At 42.6% G+C, this 24,574-nt stretch overlaps 1 protein-coding gene across 7 annotated transcripts in view; it reads right to left on the bottom strand.

The window, feature by feature from the left end:
* The window catches only part of LOC121284088 (CD99 antigen-like protein 2), a 57,278-nt gene that overhangs the window by 5,363 nt on the left and 27,341 nt on the right, over positions 1 to 24,574 (bottom strand). For 4 of the 7 annotated variants that reach the window (XM_041199147.1, XM_041199150.1, XM_041199151.1 and 1 more), the window contains 5 exons: positions 19,761 to 19,820; positions 18,646 to 18,705; positions 8,032 to 8,106; positions 4,673 to 4,774; positions 1,988 to 2,042 (listed from right to left, as the gene is read on the bottom strand). In XM_041199147.1, coding sequence (XP_041055081.1) covers positions 2,002 to 2,042; positions 4,673 to 4,774; positions 8,032 to 8,106; positions 18,646 to 18,705; positions 19,761 to 19,820 — 338 coding nt within the window. In that variant the 3' untranslated portion in view covers positions 1,988 to 2,001. Of the gene's footprint in view, positions 1 to 1,987; positions 2,043 to 4,672; positions 4,775 to 5,518; positions 5,678 to 8,031; positions 8,107 to 18,645; positions 18,706 to 19,760; positions 19,821 to 24,574 lie in introns of those variants that run through there. The other 3 variants (XM_041199149.1, XM_041199153.1, XM_041199148.1) reach the window with 2 other exon arrangements.

Raw genomic sequence — 24,574 nt, 5'->3', positions numbered from 1 at the left:
CCTGGAGAGGGTCCAGAGGAGGCTCACGAGAACGATCCCAGGAATGAAAGGCTTAACATATGAGGAACGTTTGAGGACTCTGGGTCTATGCTCGATGGAGTTTAGAAAGATGAGGGGGGATCTGATTGAAACTTACAGAATATTGAAAGATAAAAACAAAAAAACTGCGGATGCTGGAAATCCAAAACAAAAACAAAAACAGAATTACCTGGAAAAACTCAGCAGGTCTGGCAGCATCGGCAGAGAAGAAAAGAGTTGACGTTTCGAGTCCTCATGACCCTTCGACAGAACTTGAGTTCGAGTCCAAGAAAGAGCTGAAATATAAGCTGGTTTAAGGTGTGTGTGTGGGGGGCGGAGAGCGAGAGAGAGAGAGAGAAGTGGAGGGGGTTGGTGTGGTTGTAGGGACAAACAAGCAGTAATAGAAGCAGATCATCAAAAGATGTCAACAACAATACATCAAAAGAACACATAGGTGTTAAAGTTATCGTTGGTGATATTATCTAAATGAATGTGCTAATTAAGAATGGATGGTAGGGCACTCAAGGTATAGCTCTAGTGGGGGTGGGGAGAGCATAAAATATGTAAAAATATTGAAAGGCCTGGATAGAGTGGACGTGGGGAAGATTTTTCCATTAGTAGGAGAGACTAGGACCTGTGGGTAGAGCCTCAGATTAAAGGGAAGGCCTTTTAGAACAGAGATGAGGGGAAACTTCTTTAGCCAGAGAGTGGTGAATCTATGGAATTCATTGCCACAGAAGGCTGTGGAGGCCAGGTCATTGAGTTTATTTAAGACCGAGATAGATAGGTTCTTGATTGGTAAGGGGATCAAAGGTTACGGGGAGAAGGCGGGAGAATGGGGTTGAGAAACTTATCAGCCATGATTGAAAGGCGGAGCAAACTTGATGGGCCGAATGGCCTAATTTCTGCTCCTATGTCTTATGGTCTTATAAAGTTAGGCAACCAGGGTCTGGGGGCACTGGAGCCAGTCAGGCAGGCCCCCGGCAAAGGGGATGGTTGTCGCTGAGGGCAGGAGGCACCATTGCCTCATGAGCAGTCATCGTCACTGTGGGGCCCCTCTGTGGGCCATGGAAATATTGCAGGAAATCTGGAATAAAACAGAAAATTCTGGAAACATTTAACAAGTCTGTCAGCATTTGTGGAGAGCGAAACAGTCACAGGTCAATGAGGTAGTAGATTTCATATTCCCAGATCACATGAGCCGCCTTCTCTTTGCAAAATTTTCAATGCTTCCCTCACCCTCACTCCATATTTGCCTTCCTTGGACCCATCTTTTGTTTCTTTACATGTTTCATTCTCACCTTCCTTTGTCTTAGCCCAGCAGCACTGGGAAGGTAATAGTGTGCAGGTAATGTCATTAGACTAGTCACCCCAAAGCTTAAGCTAAGACAGGGTTTAAATCCCACCACAGCAGTTGGTAGAGTTTAAATTCAATTAATAAATCTGAATTATAAAATTAGTCTCGGTAATGATGACCATGGCAGCCATCATCTGGTTCACTCGTGCCCCTTTGAGGGAGGGACATCTGCTGCCCTAACCTGGTCTGGCCTACACACGACTCCAGACCCACAGTAATGCGGATGACTCTTAACTGCCCTCAGCAGTGGCCTATCAAACCAGACAGTTCAAGGGCAATTAGGCATGGGCAACAAATGCTGGTCTCGCCAGCGACATCCACATCCCATGAAAGAATAAAGGGGGGGGGAAAAAACTTATTCTTCTTTCTGCAATTGCTAAAAACCTGTTCCTCGCTAACCCTTGCCATTTCCGATGAGAGGTCATCGACCTGAAAGGTTAACTCTGTTTCTCTCTCCGTGGCTGCTGCCTGACCTGATGAGTATTTCCTGCACTTCGTGTTTTTACATCAAAAAAAAAGGACTTTGGAATTAATCAAAATTCTTTGTAAAGTGTTTAATCCGAAAGAGCTTCTGATGGAGAAATTCTGTTACATTGGTGACTCTATACATACCGTTGAGTGTCCTTTCACTGGTCCTTTGCATCAGTGTACTGCTCAGTGAACATTTCTGATAACATAGAGAGAATAAATTAATGACTAAGCCAATGCATTTCCTGTTTTACCTCTGTTGGTCATTCAGTGAAATATAATTTTGCAAAATTGTAACCTTTTCGTCAGTCATCCTCCTCCTGAAATGTTCCATTTTAATACCATCTAGTACTTTATCATACTGCATGGTGCTACAGTGCGGACATTCACTTTACCATATTTATGTTTCTTGACAAAAGAACTAATTTGTCACTTCAATCATCAGACACTGGAATGAAATGAACTATTTTATCTGCTTACTCACAAACAATATAAGGACTTCAAGCATGAAATTTATGCTAGTCTGCTCAACCAGAACGAAAAGCTCTTTGCCTTTACAGGATCATACAGCACAGAAATGGGCCAATTGTGCTTGTCCCAGCTTTTTGAAAGAGCCACCCAATTAATTCCAATGCATCAAAAGGTTCACTGGATCGGATTCCTCGGATGAGAAAGTTGCCCTATGAGGAGAGATTGAGTAGAATGGGCCGATATCCTCTGGAGTTTAAAAGCACGAAAGAGTGATAAAATTCTTGGAGGTTTGGAAAGGATTGATGCCAAGACGCTGATTCCCTGGCTGGGGAGTCCACAACTAGTGAATTCAGGGTAAGTGGTCGGTCATCTAGGACAGAGATGAAGAAAGTCGTCTTCATTCAGAGGACTATGAATCTTGGAATTCTCTACCCCAGATGGTGATAGATGCTCAGTCTATGGGGAGGTGATGGCATAGGGGTATTGAGGCTGGACTAATAATCTAGAGACCCAGGGTAATGCTCTGGGGACCCGGGTTCAAATCCTGCCACATTTGAATTCAATAAAAATCTGCTGGAATTAAAAAGTTTAATGATGACCTTGAAACCATTGCCGATTGTTGTAAAAACCCATCTGGTTCACTAATGCCCTTTGGAGAAGAAAATCTGCCATCCCTACCTGGTTTGGCCTACCCATGTAGGTCCGTCTGGCTCTTAAATGCCCTCTGAACAAGGGCAATTAGGGATGGGCAATAAATGCTGGTCACTAGCCAGTGGTGCCCATATCCCATGAATGAATAATAAAAAAAATGTCATTAAGTACATTCAAGACCTAGATCGATAGATTGTTGGGAATCAAGGGACAGGGAGCTTATGTAGATATTCAGCCATATTTGTATTGAGTGGCAGAGCAAGCTTGATATAGGCCATGTAGCCTCCTCTGTTCTTCTATTCTTGTTTTAATGAAAGATTCTCAGTGTAACCTCTCTATAACTATACCAAAAAGATCTGGCTCCATATATGTAAATTTTATTTGCTTTTTCCACATGTTGTCTTGACCTTGAAACAGCCTAGTCGCCTGTTAATCCCAGGTCCCCTTCAAGTCCTCTGGTGCTAATTTTATCCAATTTATTCTCAACACGTGTTGCACATTCGTTTTTCCAAAAGGCAACACTTTACATGGGTCAGTGGTAAATTTTATTTCCCATTTATCTACAGGGTCTGATTCATTCACAACAGCGCCATAAATAAAAGCATAGTAAAAGGAAAAATGTTAAATACTTGAAGGGATTCTTTTCAAAACCAATCCTGAATACATGGGTAACCTTTCTATATCAATAACATGCACATTTATATACAGACATTAACATATTAAAAGGACCCAAGCAGCTTTATAAGAACTTTATCAGGTACAGTTTGACACCCAATCACCAAGAGAATACAATTAATTGGATAAGAGCCAGCAGAGGCAAGTGGGCTGAATGACCTTCTGTGCTTCTAGTGAAAAATATGATTGCTTTTTTCACATTCTTCTGTATTCATAGGGATTTTAGCTGCTCTAGTTCAAGAATGAGACAGTGGCATTGGTTTTCATCTTCACTGCCTGGGTATTAAGCATCATCTGGTTGATGCTGAGATAGGAAGATTTGGCCGGGTAGACTGGATACCAACAACAGAACCCAGTGCGTTTCCTGTCCATTCAAATTCATTGAAGGAAACATTGGAATTCTGGAAGAGGAGCACGATCTTCCTGCCAGATTTTTGTTTACGTACTTTTCCCAAAAGATGCGTAATCCCGTATTTTACTTTCCTGTGAAGTGCCAAGGCACGTTTTAAGGCTACGATGTTAAAGGCACTATTGCAAGTTGTTGTTAATGCCTAGGCCCTAAAGACAACAATCCACCTCAGGATTTTGCAAACTCTTCACAAAGCATGTGTAAAATGATTTCCTCTTATATAGTTAAGGGCTGCTCTGTAATCAAACCAATGTACACTGAAATGTGCCAGTGTGCGAAGGAATCACACAGAATGTTTCTGAGTTGCAATATGCTTTCAGTCTCCAATAACAATGACTTATGGTTAACTTCCCAAGGAGCTTCGTGAAAAGGCTGGGGAACATTCAAACCAAAACAGTGCACCAGGTTGTCTTCCACAGCCTCCCTACTCTTCTCTCCCTCAAAACCTCTCTCACGGATTAATTAACCTCCAACCAATAACACTACTTGTAAATGATTTGCTCACGGTTGAATAAAAGGTAACGACAAATCATGGGCTCAAGAAGCAAGAGGACATTGCATCCAACTAGCAACAGTTCTGTTCTCACGATGTGCCACACTGGCGGGCAAGGCAATAATCTTACCCAGCAAACTGAAGCACAACCTCTTCACTTGTTCAGATGTTCCACCTATTAAAGCCATCACCAGGTCACCGATGAGGTCAATCGGTGTGGGAGGCTTCTGATCTGAAAAGATTTTAAAGAGGCCGATTGAAATCATGCTGTTTAGATGTGACATTTTAAACTACTGCAGTATTTACTGCGTTACATACAAGACAACATAGAATGCATTCAATATATATTGACAGCAAAAAACAAGACAATAGCAGCAGGGTATAAATGTATGACTGGTAGATAAAAATATCAAAAGTATCCAGGAACATAGAAGTGCAGGAATAGGCCATTCAGTCCATTGGTTCTGTTCTGCCATTGAATTAGATAAATGGGATTGAAATGCAAGTCGGCCATTAAGAGTCTTTGCTCCATATCCCTGTATATCTTTGCCTAGTAAAAATACAACAATCGCAGTCTTGGGAAAAGAGAAATCCACATTCCCACTACCATTTATGTGAAAAAGTATTTAGTGCTTTCACTCTAAATGGCTGAGCTCTTATTTTAAGATTGCTGCTACTTTCCCACCAGAGGGACGAGCTTCTCTGTATCACCACTATTAAAACCTTTTATCACTTTGAAGCGTCTACTCTTAGAGGAATAAAATGTCGGAAATCTGTCACAGATCTCCTAGTATCTGAAAAGAGAAATATATTTTGGGAGCAGAGTCGTAATCAGAAATTGCAGCTAGGAAATAAGGAAGACCCTTTAAATGATTGTCCTTTCTCCTTTTCATTTTCCAAAGAGCTACATCAAGCTCCCTACTATGACAAAGAAGCAGAAGCAAAGTAGAAGAAAAAAAGACTTGCATTTTTATAGAGCCTTTCATGACCATGGGATGTCTCAAAGTGGTTAGAGCCAATGAACGACTTCTGAAGTTCAATCGTTATGGTAATGTGGGAAATGTGGCAGTCAAATTGCACACATCAAACTCCCACAAACAACACGTGATAATGATCATAGAATCTATTTTTATTGCTAAAGAAAGAGAGACATGTTACCAAAGCTTTTCATCTTGCACTCATCAGGACAAATGCAAGAATGCCAAATATCAAGCAATCACAATTTATAGTACAGGGGAAAAGGAGTGCTAATTGGTTGGCAAGTTGGCTCTGATTGGCTGAGCATTGCCATGGAGAAAACAATGGGGAACAATAGGCTACCCAAGCCCCAGAGTATTTCAAAAAAGGTGCAAGACTTGTTCATATGCCTTTTGTTTAGAGAGAATAGGTCCCTGCGTATGGATGTTTGTGCTTCTAACAAGCATAAATGGGCCATGTAACAAGCTTAATTGATTATCATAAATTGGTTGGTAGTGCGGTGATGAGTGCACTCAGGATTGTTCAGCAAGTGCTGCCCAGTCACGGAATCACATCTAAGAGTAGGCGTTTTTATTTTGGGTTTTGCAAGCATGGGCCGGTTGAGTACAGTCTGTATTCTGCCTATTGCGAACAGCCAGATGCTTCTTATTCGATCAGCCAATTGTTGGGATGTGCGGCCTACATACCTGGCATCATACCAACACTGAAATTCATACATAAATTTGTTTAATTGCGTAGTAGGCAGAATGTCTTTTTGGACTGACAGAAGTATCCTATTTGTTTGTTCATCTGTTTTTAAGTGGTTGCTTGAGGAATTCATATTGGTCAGGACACTGGGGATAACTCCCCTGCTCTTCTCTGAACTCATGCCATGAGACCTTTTACAACCATCATAGGAGGCAGACAGGGCCCCAGTTTAATATCTCAACCAACTGATGACACCTCTGACAGTGCAGTACTCCATCAGTACTACACTGGAATGTCAGCCTAGATTTTTGTGCTCAGTCTCCGGAGTTGGCACTGAACCCAGAACCTTTTGAGTCATAGATGGGAATGCTACCAACTAAACCATGGCTGACACAGTTTTGATAGACAAGGAGTTACAAACAAACAAGAGAAGGGCACCAATGGTGGTTCACATGACTGAAGAAACAAATAAAAGCAGAGTTTTTTCTAGGTTGGCGTTCTGAAAGTAATATGGTAATATTGCTTTTTTCAGGTGCTGATCAGTCTACCATTAATTACCAGCATTTTCTTTTTTATTCATTCTCAGGATGACTGCATTTTCCATCTTTTTCATTCACCTTAAGTTTTATGCTTTGCTGATGCCAGTCCGTATTATTATCCACTAATTCAGTTGTTCTTCACGGAGAAATTCACTCCCAAAAACCAGATCAAGCAATGCAAAGATTAATTACATAAGGAACTACTAGGATTGAGTGTGCAACTAATGTCTGTCATATTAGTGAACTGTGAGAATGGATGTTATTTTTAAAATTTTTTTGTGTGTGTGTCTTGAAAGGATAGAGGTGTTAGGTTTGAGGTGCAAGTAAATACCTTGGATCTAATATTTGCATTTTTAGATAAGTTGCGAGTTCATTTGAATATCAAAGGGAAGTTAGAGGTAACAAAAACCATTTTTCCATCATACAGGAGCTCCATGGGTAAACAGAAGAGGGTATATTACATTGTTTTGACTCAAAAGCAGAGACAAAGTAGAAACATTAAAGATTTTATATTTAGAAGGATTTGAGTTTTAAAGAAGTGTGAGAACAATGGAACCTGAGATGAAAGGGGAAAAGTAGCTTAGAGTTACTGTGGAGATCTTAGGGTTGGCTGTGTGAGGAAGATCTCTTGGAAACAGCTATTGGCTGGGAGGAGATGCAGTTTGAATCAGCCATCCAGTCATGCTAGAAAGGTCAAAGGCTGCACAAAACAGTCTTGTTCTGAAGCCCTGGATTTCCACAACAGGGTGGGAGAGAATTTAAGAGGTTGAACAGTATGCTTTTATTAAAGCTACAACAGTGTGCCTTGGGCAATATAATTGGATTTTTATAGTTAAGCATCTATAAGGAAGTGTTGCCTGGAAGGTGTTTACTTGTGGGTTTGACCAAGTAGGGAGTCTTTTGGGGGAATGTTTCGTAAAACTAATTTCAACTGTGTAACTGTAATCTTATATCCTTAAACTTTATTTCCTCTTGTTAACAAACCTTTTTATTTTTAATTTTTAAAATCCCAAACGTGTTACTGGACTTCTTGCTGCTGAGATCAGTACGTTTTTTTTGTATTCTGAAAATGAGAAAAGGGTAAGCCAAGTTTCCCTCTGGGATTTGGTTTGCTCAGCATTTAACATCTGCTGTGGTCATAACAAACCTCATTAAAGGGTGTATTTTAAATTTGAATAATGCCTGTCAATCCTCATTATCATTTCTTCAATAACACATTATGATGTGCTGTTTGGTTCCTTTGCAACCACGAGAATATACAATAAGGACTAAGAAAAAGCGTTACCTTTAGACTTGGTCTTCTCAGGTTTATAATCACTGTTTACAACATCTTCAAGATCAGAATCACTAAAACCACCAGCTGCCATATTAAAAGAAACAAGAATTACAACATTACTACAAAAAAAAAAGGGATTAAATGAAGCTCTACAATTTTGGACTTCTACGCCAAATATTTCTTCTCAAATTTAGTGTCTCAGGCCAATGTTTAAGGTAGGATAGTTTAAAGGTTAAATTACTGGATTAATATTCCAGTGCCTGGAGTAATGATCTGGAGCCGCGAGTTCATAATCGTATCACAGCAGCTGGGAAATTTAAATTCAATTGATTGAATAAAGAGCGAGGATCAATACTGCTGTCCATGAAACTAGCGAGCTGTTGTAAAAACCCATCAGCTCACTAATGTCCTTTAGGGAAGGAAATCTGCCACCCTTACTCGGCCTGGTCTATATGAGACTCCAGTCCCTCAGCAATGTGGTTGATTTCAACTGCCCCCTCTGAAATGGCCTAGCAAGCCATTCGGTTGTATTCAAGAAGATAGCTCAGCCCCTTCTTCTCAAGGGTGATTGGGATTGACGATATTTGCTGGTTAGCCAGTAACACCCACAGCCTGTGGATGAGTAAAATCAAAAACCTGTAATGAGTCATCACTTCCTATGACTAGAATAAGCCTTTCCCAGTTCAACATCAAGTCGTTCTGAAGTAAGTTCAGGAATTGAACATGTTTGTTGTTTTGCGTCCCTCGTTGATCGTAACATATGCACTCTTACCCACAGTCTGGTGCTTTTTCTTAAGCATCACATCACCAATGGGAGTGCCTAATGTGGTTGGTTGCTGTGTGTGCATCTTTTGGGCTCGAGACCACCTTTACCTCTCAGCAGCTGAACCTTGGGCAGCCAGGGCCTGTTAGTCTTCAAGCACCTCTATGGCCATCGTCAGAGTCTGGTGAAAGCATTTGGAAATTTGTATGTGATCAGCGCAAGTACGGAGTCCATGAAACACACATCAGCCCAGTTCAGGTCAAGGCTCATACCCAGCAAGAATATCCAAGCTTGGTTCAGTTGGTAACACTTGAATCTCAGAGTCAGTAGGTTGTCTCTCTCAGTGCCACTCCAAGAATTGAGCTCATAATCTGGACTGACATTGCAGTATAGTAGAGGAAGTGCTGCAGTGTCAGAACCACCTACTTTTGTTGATAAAATGTTAAACCAAAGCCATTGATTCGCTGTTCAGGTGAAAATTAAAGATCTCCAAATGTTATTATGAAGACATACAAGGAGTTCTCCCCATGTCATGGCCAACATTCACTTTCAACCAAAGAAGGTAAAATATATGGCCGGATTTTGTGGTGTTGGGCCAACTCCGGAGGCCTTTAAGAATGCTGAGTGGGACCTGGATGCGGAAGTCCCATCCCCAATTCGAGCATTTCCCATTTTTGCTAGCAGGGAAAGGGCATGAAACACATAGGCAGGAAAACCAGACTCAGCAGGGCCTTATGAAATTAGTGCCAAGTTCAAACAAACACCATTTGCGCTGTTCCAAGGGCCTTAACTAGTGCAGGAGGAGGGGTAAATGCTCTTGAAGGGAAGATAAGGTCTATTTAAGTTGAGTTGTTATGAGTCTGTTATAAGTTGAAGTTATTTAAATCCCCAGCCCTTTAAAATTAAAAGAAAAACAGCAGCTTTCAATTGAGGTAAAGACGACACCTGCAGCTGGAGTGTATTGATGACAGGTCATCTGGTGCATTATTGAAATAGCCATTAGCCATCTGTTACTGTGGTTTCAACAGGTTTCATTGTTGACATTTCCAAGGGCTGTTATTACAGCTGAACCCATTTTGAACACTTTTTGAGTTTCAAAAGTTCCAAAATCATTTATCTCAGCAGGAGGGCTGAGTTCACATTATGATCGACAGTTTTAAGAAGCTATTAAAGGATTAGCTGCCTTTGATGTGGTTAGTGAATTGAAGTTTGTTGCCTTTTAGTTTTTCAGTAAAATGTATGTATGTATGTATGAATAAGAGCTCGCTTAGATTGTTACAAGTATTCTTTCATCTCCACATTACTCCTGATGTCTGTACACAATGGATACTAGGCGAGTGACTATGGAGATGACATGAGGGATAGGTGAAGGGGAGAAGGCTAGAAGTCTCACAGAACCAAGGGGATCTTCTAACCAGCCTCAGCACTTGTTCACCTCCATGGCCTCCTGCAAACTACCTCAGGAAATGGCGGTTCCAATACCGATGACACCCCTGACCGCACCCCCACCCAACCCCCCGGCCGAGCAAAAATCACGCATGCAGAGATTTCTAGACTCGAGCTTCCCATCTTAATGGTGAAAAACAGCCCATAATAACTGTTCATTTGTAATTTCTGTTCAGCTTACTGTGTGTAAAATGCTAACATGATTTCATATGTAACCAAATTCTTCCAATAAAAACATGGTTCATCAATACACACCTGCTGGCTTAATGGGATCATCTTTCAAAGCTTCGCAAAGATCAAACCCATCGTCATTACCGGGAAAATAAATGTTAATAGTTAATTCAATTTGCTCCTGAAAAGTTGCCATTACATTTAAAAATTAAGAGGGTTACGTAGATCGTCAACCTTTGATGTAGAAATTTAACATCTGCCCAGTTATTAGGGACTGTTGTTCTTGGATCTGAATGATTCCACCTAAATGGGTGCTTGGCAGCAGCAGCCAATTGCAAAAGGTACCCGAGATCAGAATCAGAGATCAGATCGACCGAGAATACGATTCAGAGTGTCCAAAGGAAATGGTAAGTATCGTCATTTCCAAACTTTTTTTCGTCCTTGGTGTGTCTCTGTGTATGTATATATTGCTAGCAAAGCCAGCACTTATTGCCTATCCCCAACTGCCCTGGAGATAGCAGCGGTAAGCCAAACTTTCCGCAGGGACTTGGTACAACCAAATGGCTTGGTGGGCCAGTTCAGAAGGCAGTTAAGAGACATCCTTATTGCTGAGAGTTTGGAGCCCATGTAGGCCAGACCAGATAAGGATGGCAGATTTCCTTCCCTGAAGGACACTAGTGAACCAGATATTTTCTTACATAAAAAAAAACGACAATCATTTTTAACAAGACTAGCATTTTATTCCAGGTTTATTAATTAATTGAATTTAAATTCCCCCAGCTGCCGTGCGAAGATTTGAACTCTTGTGTCTGGAGCATTAGTCATGGTCTCAGGATTACCACTATAACATGACCACTATGCTGCCATCACCTGTAATCAATCTGGTAATAAAGTCACAGGGTAGACTTTTCTGTGCCCACTGGCATTGGGCATGCTCGATGGCGTGAGCAGACAAAGTGATGAGAAGGCCATATTGAAGTCCTGGTTGGAAGCACTGAGATGTGTGTGTGCAGCTGTACTTTAAATGTGGAGCTCAGTGTGATGAAGCGGCAAGGTGATGCCGTGACAGACGAATCGGAGCCTGCCTGCCATCAAAAAGCTGTGCTTCCCGGGAATGCGTAACTAATGCGGCGGGTTTGAGATGATACGGCGTGAGAAGCCACCATTGCAGCCGGTTTGTAAAATATTGTTTTACCCGCCCGCTGCCACACTTAGCACAAATCTGGGACGATTACGCCATCAGTTCCCAAGCAAGGAAGACTGAGAAGATCCCAGATCTGAGCTGAGTTAACTAACTTTGGCTTCAGTTGTCATTTAAATCACTACCATTGCTGTAAATGTGCATGCAATAAGGTGGGTGGGTGTGAACGATGAAGAAAAAGGTAGTATCCAAAAGGAGGCCATTCAGCCCATTAGATCCTTGCCGAGTCATTGAGAGAGCAACCTAAGTATTATCACTTGCTATTCAGTCCTCGCAACCCTGCAAACTTTCTCTCAAGTATTTACCCAATTCCCTTTTGCAAGGTGCTACTAAGTCTGCTTCTGCCACCCTTTCAAGCTGTGCATTCCAGATCATAAAAACATGCTGCACTAATAAACAAAAACCTCATAACACATTAAGTCTGTGTTCTCTGGTTGCTGGCCCCTCTGCCAAAATCATTTGAACAGTTCCATCAAAAGGCTTCCTCACCTTCTCTGCTCCAAGGAGAACAACCCCAGCTTCTCTGCATGACTGCAGTCCTTCATCCCTGAAACTCCTCCACACCCTCACTAGGTTCTTGACATCCTTCCTGAAGTCTGGTGCCCAGAGTTAGTGCTGGTCATGCAACTGGTTTCTTGCAGAATTAATTCTCGAACCTGATTATTCTCTGCAAGGCATTTCCTTAGCAGCAACCAATCATAAAAGAGAATCTGTGACCAGGCCGAGCTCAGATTTACTGATATTACGGGTAAGACTGATGCTATCTGAATACACCTTTTCTCTCATTCTCCCTGTCTCTCTATGCTTACATTTCTAAAACTACAATCTTTCAACCAAACCACCAAGATGCCCTGCTCTACGCTGGATTAGATGATCTCAGCTGTGGAGCTACAACTGCTGCAAGTTTACCTACAATAGAAACAGAAAATGGAGGATGCACTCAGCAAGTAAAGGGGCACCTGTGGAGAGACAGAAATAGAGCGAACATTTTCAGGTCTGTGATGCTTCAGGGCAGTGATAAGTTAGAAATGTAATAGGTTTTAAGGAAAGGTCTATTTTCAGTTGGAGGGCAGGAGAGATTAAAGGAAAAAACTTCTCATTGTGCAAGGCCAAAGGGAGTGTTAAGGTACAAGCAAAGAAACAAAGTGTGTGTCTCCAGGAGATGTGAATGGTGGGATAAGCTACCATTCAAACATAAAGTAAAGAATATAATAAATAGGTAAAAGACAGCAGCAGTGGCTTCCAGTTGTCAACAGCAGCTTGTGGAATTAAAATTCAATTAATAAATGTGGAATTAAAACCTAGTCTAATGGTGACCACAAAACATTTGTCGATTGTCATAGAAACCCAGCTTGTTCACTAATCTCCTTTAGCGAAGGAGAGCTGCCATTCTTACTTGGTCTGGCCTACATGTGACTCATGATCCACAGCAATGTGGCTGACTCATAGTTGCCCTCTGAAATGATTAATTGAGCAATAGCCAAACGTAGTCATACTCACGGAATCGTACCTTACCGACAATGTCCCAGACACCACCACCAACATCCATATCCTACCAAGAGGACAAACCCCACCAGAGGTGGCTGCATTGTCAGATACAGTTGGGATGAATTTGGCCTGGGAGTCCAAAACATCGACTCTGGATCCCAGGAGGTCTCATGGCATCAGGTCAAACATGATCAAGGAAACCTCCTGTTGGTTATCACCTACTGCCCCCATCCACCCCCAACCCACCCCACTTCAGCCGATAAATCAATGCTCCTCCACGCTAAACAACAATTGGAGGAAGCACTGAGGGTGGCAAGGGCACAGGAGGTGGGGGACGTAAACGTCCATCAGTAAGTGCCTTGGTAGCCCAATTGCAGGCAGAGCTGGCCAAGTCCTAAAGGACATAACTGCTAGACTGGGTCTTCGGCAGGTTGTAAGGGAACCAAAAAGAGGGAAAAACCTACTTGACCTCGTCCTCACCAACCTATCCATTGCTGATCTATCTATCTGTGACAGTATTGTTAGGATTCACCACCGCACAGTCATTGTGGAGACAAAGCCCCATCTTCAAATTGAGAATCCCCTCCATGTTGTATGGCACCAGCACAGTGCTAAATCAAACAGATCTAGCAACTCAAAACTGGGCATCCATGAGGCACTGTGGGCCATCAGCAGCAGCAGAAGAATTATATACAACCACAATTGGTAGCCTCATGGCCTGGCACATTCCCCATTCTTACTATTATCATCAAGCCAGGGGATCAACCTTAGTTCAATGAAGAGTTCAGGAGGGAATAGGAGCAGCATCAGGCATACCTGAAAATGAGGTGTCAACCTGGTGAAGCTATAACACAGATATACTTGGCGTGCCAAACAGCAGAGGCAGCGAGTGATAGAGCTAAGCGATCCCACAACCAGTCGTGAATGGCGGTGGACAATTAAATTACTATCGGGAGTAGGAGACTCCACACATATCCCCATCCTCAAAGACGGGAGAGCCCAGCAGATTGGTGCAAAAGATAAGGCTGAAGCATTTGCAGCCACCTTCAGCCAGAAGTGTTGAGTGGATGATCCATCTTGGCCTCTTCCTGAGGTCCTCAGCATCACAGATGCCAGTCTTCAGCAAATTCAATTCAATCCAGATGATATCAAGAAATGGCTGAAGCACTGGATGCTGCAAAGGTGCTGAGCCCTGACAATATTCTGGCAATAGTACTGAAGACTTGTGCTCCAGAACCTGCCGTGCCTCTAGCTAAGCTGTTCCAGTACAGCTACAACACTGCTATCTACCCAGTAATGTGGAAAATTGACCTGGTATGCCCTGTACACAAAAAACAGGAGAAATCCCACCCAGCCAATTACCGCCCCATCAGTCTACTCTCGAACATCAGTAAAGCAATGGAAAGAGCCATCAAGCAGCACTTGCTTGGCAATAATCTGCTCACCGAAGCTCAGTTTGTGTTCTGCCAGGGCCACTTAGCTCCTGACCTCAATACAGCCTTATCCAAACATGGACAAAAGAGCTGAACTCAAGAGATGAGGTGAGGTGAGGTGAGAATGACTGCCCTTACAATAAAGGCAGCATTTGACTGAGTGTGGAATCAAGGAGCCCTAGCAAAACTGGAATGAATGGGAATCAGGGGGAAATCTTTCCGCTGGTTGGAGTCATACTAGCACAAAGGCAGATGGCTGGGGTTGTTGGAGGTCAGTCATCTCACTTCCATTACATCATTGCAGGAGTTTCTCAGGTAGTGTCTAGGCCCAAACACCTTCAGCTGCTTCATCAGTGACCTTCCTTCCATCATAAGGTCAGAGGCGGGGACATTCGCTGATTATTGCACAATGTTCAGTACCATTTATGACTTCTCAGATACTGAAGCAGTCCGTGTCCATGTGCAGCAACACTTTTGCAACCTTCAGCCTTGGGCTGATAACTGGCAAGTAACATTCATGCCATACAAGTGCCAGGCAATGACCATCTCCAACAAGAGAGGATCTATCCATTTCCCCTTGACACTGAATGGCATTACCATCGCTGAATCCCCCATTATCAACACTGTGGGTGTTCCTACACCACATGGACTGCAATGCTTCCAGAAGGCAGCACACCACTACTTTCTCAAGAGCAATTAGAGATGGGCAATAAATGCTGCACTAGCCAGTGACACCGACATCCAAGGAACTAATATAAAAAGAAAACCCAGACCACAAAGGACATCACGCCAACATCGGGGGGCTTAGAATAAGCAGCTGCAACAAGGTGAGAGTAGTGACCATCAAAGGAAAATTGGGCATTTACTTAAAAAGGAACTATTTGCAGATCTACAAGGAAGGAGATGACTAATTAAACAGTACGTTCAAAGAGATGGCACAAGCAGAATAGGCTGTATGACCTCCTTCTGTACGAAAAGATTCTAGCTCATTTTAACTGTCAAAATTGTTCATACAGCAAAATCTTAGCAGGAGCAGCTGGACCTTCTTATCTTTCCTGACCCGGTAAGGTTATTAATGCTTTTCTGAATGTCAGTGCATGGATTGTTTTAATTTTCATTCTCCCACCTTTCACTTATAGGCTAAAGTTTACGCACAGCTGTCTGCCTTCACCATAGAGGGTACAAATAACATCCTAGAAATAAGTGTGAATCAGGAGGTGAAAGTGGAGGAGGAACTTAAAACAATTACAATCACCAGGGAAAATGTACTCAGTAAATAATTAGAACTAAAAGCTGACAAGTCCCCAGGTCCAGATGGACTTCATCCTAGAGTTTTAAAAGAAGTGGCCAGTGAGAAAGTAGATGCATTGGTTTTAATTTTCCAAAGTTCTCTAGATTCTGGAAAGGTCCCATCAGATTGGAAAATAGCAAATGTGAATCCTCTAGTCAAGAAAGGAAGGAGACAGGAGGCAGGAAACGGCATGCCATTTAGCTTAACATCTGTCATAGGGGAAATATTGGAATCTACTATTAAGGAGGCTTTGGGGAAACTGGAAAATCTCAATGCAATCAAGCAGTCAACATGATTTTGTGAAAGGAAAATTAGGTTTGACTGATTTATTGGTGTTCTTCAAGGAAGTAACAAGCAACGAGGATAAAGGGGAACCTGTGGATGTGCTGTACTTAAATTTCCAGAAGGCATTTGCGAAAATGCCACATCAAAGGTTACTATGCAAAATAAGAGCTCATGGCATAGAGGGCTATATATTAGCATAGGAAAGGATTAGGTTAGCTAAGAGGAAACAGAGAGCAGGCATAAATGGGTAATTTTTGGGTTGACAAGGTATGACGAGTGGAGTGCCACGGGGATCAGTACTAGGCCTAAACTATTTACAATTTATATCAATGACTTGGATGAAGGGACCGAATGAATGGTGGCTAAATTTCCTGATAACACAAAGACAGGTAGAAAAGGAAGTTTTGAAGAGGACGTAAGGAACCTGCAAAGGGATAGAGATAGTTTAAATGAGTGGGCAAAACATTGGCAGATGGCATATAATATGGGAAAATGTGAACTTGTCCGCTTCAGCAGGAAGAATGAAACAAAGCATATGATTTAAACAAAGAGATATTGCCGAGCTTGGTGGTACAGAGTGAAGAGGAAGGTGAAAGAGTTAAAAGCCAAATACAATGGACAAAGAGGTGGCTTTTGATAAACCACAAGTCATGGTCTGGACCAGATAAGAATCAAGGACTGTGTGTATACATTGAATAGGAGTAGATAATGTGATCATGTATGAGTGTTTCGAAGATAATACGATAGACCAAACTAAGTATGTGTGAAAAAGCTCGAGTCGTGTAACGAGGTTAAAACATGTACACGTCAAAGATAAAAGGATAGACAAAACTAGTTAAGTGTGTGAATGAATAGGATAGACAAAACTAATTGTGTGTGTAAATGAGGTGTAGACATTGATCATTGGTGGATGCAAATAGGATAAAATAAGGGAAACATAGAAACTAGGAGCAGGAGTAGGCCATTTGGCACTTCGATCCTGCTCCGCCATTCATTATGCTCACGGCTGATCATTCAACTCAATAGCCTACTCCCGCTTTCTCCACATATTCTTTGATCCCTTTTGTCCCAAGAGCTATATCTAACTCCTTCTTGAAAACATACAATGTTTTGGCCTCAACTACTTTCTGTGGTACCGAATTCCATTGGCTCACCACACTCTGGGTGAAGAAATTTCTCCTCATCTGAGTCCTTAAGTGGTCTACCCCGTATCCTCAGACTGTGACCCCTGGTTCTGGACAGCCCCACCATCGGGAACATCCTTCCTGCATCTACCCTGTCTAGTCCTGTTAGAATTTTATATGTTTCTATGAGATCCCCCCTCATTCTTCTGAACTCCAGTGAGTATAATCCTAACCGACTCAATCTCTCTTCATATGTATAACTGCAAGGAAATGTAATCATTCGGGGAGCTTGTACCCATCTTGTATAGATACAGTCTCCCCTGCATGCTTGAATAAAATCGGTGAAAGAAGCTTGAGTCTCGTGTGGTCGCTGCCGGATCGGAGGATGCTTGAAGTCCCCTTCAAGAGGGATCTGGGTGTTCAGATATGTGAATCAGAAAAAGTTAGTATGCAGTGGCAGCAAGCGATTTGGAAGGCAAATGGAATATTGCAGTAAGAGTAGGGATGTGTTGCCACAGTTGTATAAGGCATTGGTGAGACCATACTTGGAGCATTGTGTACACTTTTGGTCTCCTTATTTAAGAAAGAATAAATTGGATTAGCAGTTCAGAGATGGTTAACTCAACTGATACCTGGGATGAGGTGGGGGAGAGGGGAGTGGGTGGGTGTTGTGGTTATCTTATACAGAAAGATTAATAGAGCTGGACTTGTATCCATTGGAGTTTAGGAGAATGAGGAGTGAACATATTGAAACATATAAGGCTCTGAAGGGAGTTGATAAGAGTGGATACTCAGAGGATGTTTCCCCTTGTGGGACAGACTAGAACTAACGGATACGCTTTAAAAATAAGGGGCACCCATTTAAGACGAAGATGAGAAGAAATTTTTTCTCTCAGAGGATCCTGAGTCTTTGGGCCTGTCTTCCCCATACAGTTGTAGAGGCAGGGTCAAATGAATATTTTTAGGGTAATAAATTTTTGACTAACAGGGGAGTCAAAGGCTACCGAGTGTAAGTGGAAAAGTGGAGTTCAGGCCATAATCAGATCAGCCATGATCCTATTGAATGGTGGTGCAGGTTCGAGGGGCCAAATGGCCTACTCCTGCCCCTAATTCGTGTTCTCGTATGTGCAGGTGTTCCTAAAAGAACTTCCCTTCTTGGCTTAACCTCGAAGTAAAACATCAACAAAAGTTTCAGCAAGCATGAAAGCTTCCAAATAAAATCTCTATCAAACACTTAAATTGTCTTCTCATCAATTTAGAAAATACTCGTCCATAAATGTTACAGAACTTCATAATTAACTTGTTGTGCAAAACATCTTAGACATATTTAAACATAAAAACCATTTCAAAGAATCCGAGTACTAGTGTTCATCTATAAACAACCAAATCTTCCTCTAAAAACATTCCTCTTCAATACATACAGGGGGCTTTAGTAGAATGATCTTCGAGAGCATCATTGAGATCAAACCCATCATTGTCATCTGGAAAATAAATGGTTACAGTTATTTCAACTTACTGATTTACACTTTCAGTTTTACCCAGTAGTACAGTGGTAATTTTAGATAAGGTGCCCTGACGTGTGAGGCAGGCTTGCTCTGAGTTTCATGTATTCATCCACAAGAGCCTGATGGCCAAACCATAACCCAGTCAGCAATTGACTGGCACCCCATCCACCACTATCATATCTATTAAGCAGCTGTCAGGATGCCTTCAATTTAACGTCCACACGCTTCTACTAATATTTAACCAATAAAGGCAAGACTTAGGGTGGCTAAAAGTATCAATAGGGAAAAATGGGTTCAGTAGTGGCATTCACTTCACTATACATGTGCTCTGCTGATACCCTGCGTGGCTTCCTTCATCACCCTGAATCTTGTCTACTTTGGTCAAAAATTAGTCGAACTAGTAAGTTCCAAACAAACCCTCACTTAATCACAGCCCACCATTATGTACCCCAGGGTTCAGTGGGATCACCTTTGAAAGCGTCACTCAGATTGAACCCGTCATCATTCTCTGAAAGGTAAAACGTACAATCGCTTTGAATTTAAAACAATAACAACAACATGCTTTTATAAATTGTCTTTAATGTAGTAAAACATCCCCAGGAGATTCACAGGATTGTAATCAGTCAAATCTAGAGCTCCCTGGATGACAAAGGAGATTGAAATTCAAGATAAAGAAGAAAAAGTGTGCTTATGACAGGTGTCAGGGAGAAAATACATTTGAAAACCAAGCTGAATACAGAAGGTTCGGAGGGGAGGTGAAGAAACAAATAAAAGAAGCATATGAGACTGGCAGCTAACATAAAAGGGAATGCCAAAGTTGTCAATCGGCATATAAATAATAAAAAGGTGGTAAAAAGAATAGAGCCGATTAGGGGCCAAAAAGGGGATTTACACCTGGAGGCAGGGTATGGCTGAGGTATTAAATTATACTTTTGCATTTATCTTTACCAAGGAAGAAGATGCTAACCAAGCCATCGTAAAAGAGGAGGAACTTGAGACGCTAGAAGGCTTTATGGTTCATCAATACACACCTGCTGGCTTAATGGGATCATCTTTGAAAACGTCGCTAAGATCAAACCCATCATCATTACCTGGAAAGTAAATGTTAATAGTTAATTCAATTTGCTCCTGAAAACATGCCATTACATTATTTAAGAATTAAGAAGGTTACTTAGATCGTCAACCTTTGATGTAGAAATTTAACATCTGCCCAGTTGTTGGGGACTGTTATTCTTGGATCTGATTGATTCCAACTAAATGGCTGCCAATCACAAAAGGTACCTGAGATCAGAATCAGAGTTCAGATCGAGCGAGAATACGATTCAGAGTGTCCAAAGAAAATGGTAAGTATCATTATTTCCAAATTTTTATTCGTCCTTGGTGTGTCTGTGTGTGTATGTATTGCTAGCAAAGCCAGCACTTATTGCCTATCCTCAATTGCCCTGGAGAGAGCTGCAGTAAGCCAAACCTTCCGCAGGGACTTGGTACAACCAAATGGCTTGGTGGGCCAGTTCAGAAGGCAGTTAAGAGACATCCTTATTGCTGAGAGTTTGGAGCCCATGTAGGCCAGACCAGATAAGGATGGCAGATTTCCTTCCCTGAAGGACACTAGTGAACCAGATATTTTCTTACATAAAAAAAAACGACAATCATTTTTAACAAGACTAGCATTTTATCCCAGGTTTATTAATTAATTGAATTTAAATTCCCCCAGCTGCCGTGCGAAGATTTGAACTCGTGTGTCTGGAGCATTAGTCAGGGTCTCAGGATTACCACTATAACATGACCACTATGCTGCCATCACCTGTAATCAATCTGGTAATAAAGTCACAGGGTAGACTTTTCTGTGCCCACTGGCATTGGGCATGCTCGATGGCGTGAGCAGACAAAGTGATGAGAAGGCCATATTGAAGTCCTGGTTGGAAGCACTGAGATGTGTGTGTGCAGCTGTACTTTAAATGTGGAGCTCAGTGTGATGAAGCGGCAAGGTGATGCTGTGACAGACGAATCGGAGCCTGCCTGCCTTCAAAAAGCTGTGTTTCCCGGGAATGCGTAACTAATGCGGCGGGTTTGAGATGATATGGCGTGAGAAGCCACCATACTGCCGGTTTGTAAAATATTGTTTTACCCGCCCGCTGCCACACTTAGCACAAATCTGGGACAATTACGCCTTCAGTTCCCAAGCAAGGAAGACCGAGAAGATCCCAGATCTGAGCTGAGTTAACTAACTTTGGCTTCAGTTGTCATTTAAATCACTAACATTGCTGTAAATGTGCATGCAATAAGGTGGGTGAATGTTAACAATGAAGAAAATGGTAGTATCCAAAAGGAGGCCATTCAGCCCATTAGATCCTTGCTGAGTCATTGAGAGAGCAACCTAAGTATTCCCACTTGCTATTCAGTCCCCACAACCCTGCAAACTTTCTCTCAAGTATTTACCCAATTCCCTTTTGCAAGGTGCTACTAAGTCTGCTTCTGCCACCCTTTCAAGCTGTGCATTCCAGATCATAAAAACATGCTGCATTAATAAAGAAAAACCTCATAACACATTAAGTCTGTGTTCTCTGGTTGCTGGCCCCTCTGCCAAAATCATTTGAACAGTTCCATCAAAAGGCTTCATCACCTTCTCTGCTCCAAGGAGAACAACACCAGCTTCTCTGCATGACTGCAGTCCTTCATCCCTGAAACTCCTCCACACCCTCACTAGGTTCTTGACATCCTTCCTGAAGTCTGGTGCCCAGAGTTAGTGCTGGTCACGCAACTGGTTTCTTGCAGAATTAATTCTCGAACCTGATTATTCTCTGCAAGGCATTTCCTTAGCAGCAACCAATCATAAAAGAGAATCTGTGACCAGGCTGAGCTCAGATTTACTGATATTATGGGTAAGACTGATGCTATCTGAATACACCTTTTATCTGAGTCTCCCTGTCTCTCTATGCCTACATTTGTAAAGCTACAATCTTTCAACCAAAACACCAAGATAGCCCTGCTCTGGATTAGATGATCTCAGCTGTGGAGCTACATCTGCTACCAGTTTACAATAAAAACAGAAAATGGAGGAGGCACTCAGCAAGTAAAGGGGCACCTGTGGAGAGACAGAAATAGAGCTAACATTTTCAGGTCTGTGATCCTTCAGGGCAGTGATAAGTTAGAAATGTAATAGGTTTTAAGGAAAGGTCTATTTTCAGTTGGAGGGCAGGAGAGATTAAAGGACAAAACTTCTCATTGTGCAAGGCCAAAGGGAGTGTTAAGGTACAAGCAAAGAAACAAAGTGTGTGTCTCCAGGAGATGTGAATGGTGGGATAAGCTACCATTCAAACATAAAGTGAAGAATATAATAAGTAGGTAAAAGAGAGCAGCAGCGGCTTCCAGTTGTCAACTGCAGCTCGTGGAATTAAAATTCAATTAATAAATCTGGAATTAAAACCTAGTCTAAGGGTGACCACAAAACCTTTGTCGATTGTCATAGAAACCCAGATTGTTCACTAATCTCCTTTAGGGAAGGAGAGCTGCCATTCTTACCTGGTCTGGCCTACATGTGACTCCAGATCCACAGCAATGTGGCAGACTCTTAGCTGCCCTCTGAAATAGTCCCTCTGAAATAGCCTAGCAACCAGTCGTATCAAACTGCTATGTAGTCTACAAGGAATGAAACTTGATGGGCGACCCGACATCGAACTAGACACCAGAAACAGCAATGACACATCCAGAACTGTCAATCCTGTAAAGTCTTCCTTACTAACGTCTGAGGACTTGTTCCACAGTTGGAAGAGCTACCCCACAGATTGATTGAGCAGTATCCTGATGTAGTCATACTCATGGAATCGTACCTTAGCAATAATATCCCAGACACTACCATCAACATCCATCTCCCACCAACAAGACAAACACCACCAGAGGTGGCTGCATTGCCTGGGAGTCCAAAACACCGACTCTGGATCCCAAGAGATCTCATGACATCAGATCAAACATGAGCGAGGAAACCTCCTGTTGGTTCCCACCTACTGCACCTACCGTCTGCAACCTCCCCCCGCCACCAAGCCACCCCACTTCAGCTGATAAATCAATGCTCCTCCACGTTGAACGTCAGTTGGAGGAAGCACTGAGGGTGGCAAGGGTACAGGAGGTGAGGGACTTAAATGTCCATCACCAAGAGAGGCTTGGTAGCACCATGCAAGCCGAGTTGGCCAAGTTTTAAAGGATATAGCTGCTAGACTGGGTCTTCGGCAGGTTGTGAGGGAACCAAAAAGATGGAAAAACCTACTTGATCTTGTTCTCACCAATCTAGCTGTTGCTGATCTGTGAAAGTATTGGTAGGGGTCACCACCACACAGTCATTGTGGAGACAAAGTCCCATCTTCAAATTGAGAATCCCCTCCATGTTGTGTGGCAGTAGCACTGTGCTAAATCAAACAGGTCTAGCAACTCAAAACTGGGCATCCACAAGGCACTGTGGGCCATCAGCAGCAGCAGATTGGTGGCCTCATGGCCTGGCACATTCCCCACTCTTACTATCATCAAGCCAGGGGATCAACCTTAGTTCAATGAAGAGTGCAGGAGGGCACAGGAGCAGCACCAGGCATACCTGAAAATGAGGTGTCAACCTGGTGAAGCTATAACACAGGACTACTTGCATGCCAAACAGCAGAGGCAGCGAGTGATAGAGCTAAGCAATCCCACAACCAGTTGTGAATGGCGGTGGATAATTAAATTACTAAAAGGAGTAGGAGACTCCACAAATATCCCCATCCTCAAAGATGGGGAAGCCCAGCAGATCAGTGCAAAAGATAAGGCTGAAGCATTTGCAGCCACCTTCAGCCAGAAGTGCTGAGTGGATGATCCATCTTGGCCTCTTCCTGAGGTCCTCAGCATCACAGATGCCAGTCTTCAGCAAATTCAATTCAATCCAGATGATATCAAGAAATGGCTGAAACACTGGATGCTGCAAAGGTGCTGGGCTTTGACAACATTCTGGCAATAGTACTGAAGACTTGTGCTCCAGAACCTGCCGTGCCTCTAGCTAAGCTGTTCCAGTACAGCTACAACACTGGCACCTACCAGCAACGTGGAAAATTGACCAGGTATGCCCTGTACACAAAAAGCAAGAGAAATCCCACCCAGCCAATTACCGATCAGTCTACTCTCAAACATCAGCAAAGCAATGAAAGGAGCCATCAAGCAGCACTTGCTTGGCAATAATCTGCTCACCGATGCTCAGTTTGTGCTCTGCCAGGGCCACTTAGCTCCTGACCTCAATGCAGCCTTATCCAAACATGGGATGAGGTGGGGGAGGTGGGGGTGGGTGGATGTTGTGGTTATCAAGCTGGACCTGTATCCATTGGAGTTTAGGAGAATGAGAGGTGAACTTATTGAAACATATAAGGTTCTGAAGGGAGTTGATAACAGTGGATACTGAGAGGATGTTTCCCCTTGCGGGACAGATTAGAACTAACGGATACAATATAAAAATAAGGGGCTTCCATATAAGACAGAGATGAGGAGAAATATTTTCTCTCAGAGGGTCCTGAGTCTTTGGGCCTGTCTTCCCCATACAGTTGTGCAGGCAGGGTCAAATGAATATTTTTAGGGCAATAAATTCTTGACTAACAGGGGAGTCAAAGGTTACCGCATGTAAGTGGAAAAGTGGGGTTCAGGCCAGAATCAGATCAGCCATGATCCTGTTGAATGGTGGTGCAGGTTCGAGGGGCCAAATGGCCTACTCCTGCCCCTAATTTGTGCATTCGTATGTGCAGGTGTTCCTAAAAGAGCTTCCCTTCTGGGCTTAACCTCGAAGTAAAACGTCAACAACAGGTTCAGCAAGAATGAAAGCTTCCAAATAAAATCT

This window comes from Carcharodon carcharias, chromosome 11 (assembly GCF_017639515.1).
Source record: "Carcharodon carcharias isolate sCarCar2 chromosome 11, sCarCar2.pri, whole genome shotgun sequence".
NCBI classification, from domain to species: domain Eukaryota; kingdom Metazoa; phylum Chordata; class Chondrichthyes; order Lamniformes; family Lamnidae; genus Carcharodon; species Carcharodon carcharias.
This window is presented reverse-complemented; position numbering and strand designations above follow the sequence as displayed.